This window comes from Bacillus rossius, chromosome 8 (genome assembly GCF_032445375.1).
Source record: "Bacillus rossius redtenbacheri isolate Brsri chromosome 8, Brsri_v3, whole genome shotgun sequence".
In the NCBI taxonomy this organism is placed as follows: Eukaryota; Metazoa; Arthropoda; class Insecta; order Phasmatodea; family Bacillidae; genus Bacillus; species Bacillus rossius.
Window position 1 is genome coordinate 65936114 of NC_086336.1, and position 6413 is coordinate 65942526.

At 36.7% G+C, this 6413-nt stretch overlaps 1 protein-coding gene across 1 annotated transcript; it reads right to left on the bottom strand.

The window, feature by feature from the left end:
• Positions 1-2074: 2074 nt before the first annotated feature.
• On the bottom strand, positions 2075-5939 carry LOC134535128 (probable N-acetyltransferase san). Its single transcript, XM_063374066.1, has 4 exons — positions 5747-5939; positions 5522-5658; positions 3435-3621; positions 2075-2929 (listed from the first exon to the last, which is right to left on the bottom strand). Exons 1-4 carry the CDS (start codon positions 5752-5754, stop codon positions 2737-2739), a joined length of 525 nt encoding a protein of 174 aa, XP_063230136.1. The 5' UTR covers positions 5755-5939; the 3' UTR covers positions 2075-2736.
• Between the last annotated feature and the right edge of the window lie 474 nt (positions 5940-6413).

Here is a 6413-nt window from a genome sequence, read left to right on the forward strand (position 1 = left end):
CGCACTCTTCAGTTGGATTTTATAAAGGTTTCGTTGAAATTAAATGGAAGACAGACAATGCTACAAGAGACTTCTCCCCGCCAACACCTGCCACAAGCTACTTCTGTACGTGTTGACGTCTTGGAAGTGTTCATTGACAGAGCACTCGACACAGTTGACGTTCATGCGACTGCCCGCGAGAAGTGATAGACGGACTAGTTCTTCGCTTCCAGCAACTACAACGTGGAGCTTGTTTAAATGTTAATAGGGATCAAAGTGAAACACAAGAGCTAGAAAAGTATCCAAAAATTTTAAGAAATTGTAAATCTGAGCACACAGAGCTTGTTTTTATTTAAGATTCTGAATTTTTGTTTTGCAACTCTGTATTATAATAATAATAATAATAATAATAATAATAATAATAATAATAATAATAATAATAGTTCTGTTTTCAGCTAAGTGGCAGAATATTTTCTAACAGACGAAAACGAATGTGTGTGATGTGCTGATTTTTAAGTATACATAACAGCTTTTAATAGCTTCACACGTGTGCTGCGTACACACTAACTGAGGTCGTGCAATGCTACTTCAAGGACAGACTGCAAACATGTAAAGGAATACTGCCATCCTCGTCAACATTGAAACTGACTGTAACGATATGCACTTGACAACTAAGACTTCTTCAGTAGTGTCTCGAGGTTGAAGAAACTATGCATCCACTATTACAATTTTAAATATGTGCCCACCTCACGGCAGGCCTTCGGTGCCAGAAGTCACGAACATAAGCCCCTCTGACAAGTGTCGCTCACAACGCACGCACGCTGGCACTTGCAGCGCTACTCTCTTGGTTACGTGCTGACGTGCTGTGCTACTTCATCACGCTAAGCATCACATCAGCTTGTGTTTTAGAACTAGTCCGTGCTGGGACGTGACGTGCCGTGCCGTGCCGTGCCGTGGCAGAAACCTCGACAGTCACAACTGCTGGTCCACGCCGTGCAAACAACACGTCCTGAAGGCGTCTCAGTTGGAGGTTGAAACACACACATCCCTCGCTGTGGTTGGTTGTTGGTCGAGCGTAGCCTTCCAACGCAGTGATCATCAACAGATTAGTTTTGAGCAAAACAGTACCATCAGTTGTTTTTTTTTTGTAGGAAGCAACATACTTCTCATATACATGTTTTAAATTTATAACAGAAAATTTCTTCAGCTTTCAAGTATTGTTGAGTTATTGAAAAAAAAAATTTAAGTTAGCTTTAACAATTTGTCTGGGCTCAATCAACATAGTGGACTGTATAATTAATAATAAACACAAACTTCTACTGTCGCGCACGGCCGACCTACCGAAGCGAAAACAAACGAGAACGAACTGGTCACAAGATGGCGTGGGAGCAGCAGCGTCACGATTCCAACGCTGCGGGCAGGAAATTCAAATTCAACATTTACACCCGGCCTGAACACTATTAAAATGTCATAATATGAAATATTTATTGAATCTCAATCCAATAAAATGGTTCACTTTACGTTGGAAAGAAATACATAAATAAAATCTAAATCTTACACAAATGCTAGTCCCCAACTACAATTAAAAAATAGTACTAATTAAATAATTCAGAACCAGGATTTCATTTTTTTTCTTTTTTTTGAGGAGTCACTAAATGCATAGGTATTTGTAATTTCCCCAGTGAATTCTTACAAAACTAGCTCAAATTTATTTACTACTTTAAATTGACTGTATCTGCCGAACTCTACGAACACAAGACCACACACACTGCACCACCCTGCAATGCCTGAAACGACCCTCCTGACAGTAAGGGGGTGGCAGTTACTCTGAAGCTCCTAGTCAAAGAAGGCCTTGACCAGATTCGGAGGATTTCGCGTCCACAGATCATATATCATGACGGTAGTTTGAAAATGGCCAGGAATAAAGCAGACTAAGGCCTGACAACCGTTGCTACATGAATTATTCACTTTGACACACAGCTATTTCACGCACATGTATCACTCTTCTATCTGCTCATTGTTAGCACTTAGGTCTTTCTCATTACATAGGTATGAAATACGTAGTTTTATATTTAAATATAATTTCTGACACAAGTTGTTTAAAAATGTTTTTACTTACAAAACACTTCTTACAGTTCCACAGTGGCAAGTTGAGAAACACCTGAGCGGTGCGGAGTATTTACAATGACACAGGTTATGGCCGATCAAGTTGTCGACGAAAGAACACACACAGAGACATCGCCACTATTGTGTTCTCCTGGTGACAACAATTTAATTTACTACTGTAGCAATTTATATGCCATGGATTCTTGTCCTTTGAAGATGGTGCTATTCAATATATATTTTTTGTAAACAATTACAGTTTATGGTATGCACATATCTGAAGCACGGTTAAGGGGTTTTAAGTAAAACTGAATATTCTTTACAAACTTGAACTGCTATGAAGTCAACTAGCCCTTGACATGTCTTGTAACTGGTAGGAAAAAACTTTTATAACTTTTTTGAAGAAAAAAGTAATAAATAAAATGTTTTGATCACAAGAATATATGAACAAAATAAATGAAAATGAAACAGGTAGGACCTATGAGATTTCAGTATCATAGACATACAAAAATATTTGAAGGTAAAAATTACTTAATTGAAAATAAAATAAAAACGGTGCTTTGCATTCTTTCATAGGCCTAACGAGTCTCAGTGTCTGAACAGCTACTCAGAAATGCAAACCAACATGTATATCCACAATCTAAAATCACAGGATCATTTCTCGTGGTCTCGTTTCTCGTCACCATTCTTGACCACGCCGTTGGTCATCTTGGGTCGCAAGGTCTTCTGCAAGACGTGGGCGTCCGCTGGCTCAATCCTCTTGTAGTAGTGCTCCTTCGTCTCCACGATCTCGAAGCCAAACTTCTTGTAGAACTCTATCGCACCGTCGTTGTTAACCTGGACGTGTCTGGAACAAACCGTGACACAAACGTCTGGGAAGTTAGATTACCTACAAGAACAACAGCCGATCAAGTTATTTCAATTACTGTACACTGATTACTTAAATATCGATAAACATTAAATTATTCAAAAATATGTTGTCCTGGAATGATATTCAGTAAGCTGAGACAAGATTGAATAATTTATGTAATCATATTTAGTCATTTATAAAAAAAATATATAATTCAGAAAAAATAAATAAAATGATTCTTAGAACCTATTTCACCAAAATAGGGGATAATTTTTAATGTGTTAGGTACAAACTATGTATTCTGGCAATCATTTGGGTATTTGAAAAAAAGAATTAAGTATCAGCATGAAAAATTGTATTAGTATGAGATGCATGATGAGAAAGTACAATTATAAGTATATTTGCTCCAAATATTTTGCTACAAGCTTATGCAAAAGTAATTACACTCAGGGATTTTAGAATGTTGAGAGTATTGGAGCTGAACTGAAGAGCGGGCACTCACAGGAAGATGCTGTCGAAGTTGGCGTCCTGCTGCACGAAGTTGAGCACGTGCCCCAGCATCTTGGACGCTATGCCCAGGCGCCGGTACGGGTACAGCACGCCCAGCGTCATGATGTAGAGCCGGCGCGCGTTCTCCGAGGTGTCGACGCGGCAGCACACCGCCCCCACCACGATGTCATTGTAGTACGCTTCCAGACAAACACCACCACTTTCTCACACTGCACCAACACCAACACCAACACCAACAACATAGGCCTAAGTCTTTTTAACATCTACAAACAAATTTATTAATTTCAGCTTGATGCCTCTGCAATTAGAACCAATAGTAAACCTTAGAGTTTTGGTTTTTAAATGCACATCTTATATCTGAAGCACAAACAGAATGAGTGCTAATACCGCACCTGTCCACCTGCAGCACTTTATCCCTCATTAAAAATATTAAGCTAACGAGCCAGCACGGCAGGTAGACGGGTGTAGTGGCATGTGGTGGTGCAGTTTATCACAATGCAAGGGAATAAGGTTTTAACCCAGGTCAGCTGTCTTCATTTTGGTTTCACATGATTTCCTGAAGTAACTCCACTGTTCCTTACAATAAGCGTCGGCCAGTCCCGCTCCTAATGTTGCGTACTGCTGTATCTACAGGCCTCGCTCTCAACACGAGATTAACACCAAAATATTAGCAATTAAAGGTAAATATGTAGAGTAGCGGTATTTGCGAAAAAAAATGTTAAAAGTCTGAAAATACTTTGATTATATGCTCTTTTACTTCCTCTTTTCATTAAACCCGGCGGAGATAAGAAACTCCAAATACTTTAGGAGATATCGAATTTTTTAATTTTCATAGTTGGGCGATATTTGTTAAAAAAATTAAAAAATTCCAAAAATACTTTTATTCTATGCTCTTTAACTTCCTCTTTACATTAAACCCGGCGGAGATAAATTCCAAATACTTTAGGAGATATTGAATATTTTAATTTTCATCACAATACCTGTGCATTCATGCGGCTTTCAACATTGTTTCTTGTTTACGAGTATGAAATTTTTTTTTCTTGCAGCGTTCACCATTGTTTACCCGCCTCTAACTTAGGTGAGTTTTTAACGTTTCAAATGTTAATGTTTTATTTGTTAGTTCAATATTGTTGTGCAGGTAATAAGTAAAAAAAAAAAAATACGTGAGTTCCTACTGTTCATCCTTTGTCCCGGTTTATTAGGTCAGATCAGTTACATAATAAATGCTTTAAAACTAAACAACCATTAAAATTAATTCATATTATTTTTAATGTCCGCTTAGTTTGAAAGTATTGATAATGTAACTGACCTGACCTAATTGACCATTTTAATTAATTAGGCATTCACAAACACACTGCAAAATAAAAAAAATTGTGGCAGCCGAATGATTGCACAGGTCTTGTATTGCAAAATAAAAACCGCTATATCTCCTAAAGTATTTGGAATTTCTTATCTTCGCCAGGTTTAATGAAAAGAGGAAGTGAAAGAGCATATAATAAAAGTATTTTCAGATTTTTAAATTTTTTTTTTGCAAATACCGCTACTCTACATATTTACTCAATTAAAATTAAAAGGAATACCTCTATGCTCCAAAAAACAAACTTATGCAGAGTTGAATTAAAAACAGGGGATATACATTCTGGTTACACAAAAACAAATTTTACATAATAAACAAACCCTAATAGTACCTACACACTATTTTTATCCAAAAAGCTTTGGAACTTTGCAATCACAAAATTTTGAATAGCTCACTACCTTTTCATTTATCTATTGCCTGCAGCAACCCCACCCTTCTCCAACATATAGCAGTGGTGCCAAGGCTACACCTACAATGGACACAATCTTCAGGACCCAGACTGCTGTCACATACTACATCAGCCTAACTAGCACTGTGCACGTGCATTGTCATCATAAATACCCTTTATTCTGTGTTCTCTCCTGCACAGAAACACACCTCTGATCCCCAACATTTTCTTTCCCATCATTTACTTTAGTTCGAAAAAATAAACACAGATTCATAACAGCCGGAAAACTAAAACCTATACAACCACATAAATCACATAACTGTCATCAACATACCCAATTTGGCCAGTTCTCCTGCTTCGAGGACATCTTTGTAGAATTTATCATTATACGATACTGGAAATATTACTTGGTTCAGTCGTTTCAGCTGTTTTATGTTGTGAGGCGTGACATCTCCCAATTCTATTTTCGACCTGTTAACACGAAGAAATTAGTTATAAGGACAATTTTATACATACTCAGTCAATAATGATAATCTCAAAAACCACACAATGGTTTTACCGAGTCATAGTAAACGGCTCCCTAAATCCTCACAAATTTAAATCGTGTAAAATAATAAACCATAAATTAAATATAAAATACAATTAGAATATTAAAACAAAAGCCACTTTTAATATAACATTCTCAACTGAGTTATTTCAAAAACTTCAAATCATGGAGAAATAGAAGTAGATTTATTAGAGGTTATGGGAGTAAATATTTGCAGAAACGCAAATAAAGAAAAGACATATAACCTCTTTAATTCCAAATAAAGAAACATGTATAAAATGTACAAAATTTAAGTTTTTGATGTTAATTTTCATATTATTAAAATGCGTATTTTTTTTTTTTTTACCGATATAATTCAAAAGTTTTGAATATATATGTTATTTTGCAGATTGTGATATTTTAATACATTTTTGTAAGTTTTTGTTATATTTAAAATAAGGTTGATTGTCCGATATCCTAATTGGTGCGAAGCTGCGGAGAACATCACTCATATTGACATAAGATGTTGTTGCCTTGCTCCAGTTCTCTCAAGATGAATACCTTTCCATTGGGAGTATAGTCGTGGACCATTCAACCCGTGTGGCTTACCAAGGGACGTCACCTGTGTGCCCAGAGAAAGATGATATGCAACCTAGGCTGAATCCTTAGTGACCTACATGTTGTAGGCTCATAGTTATAC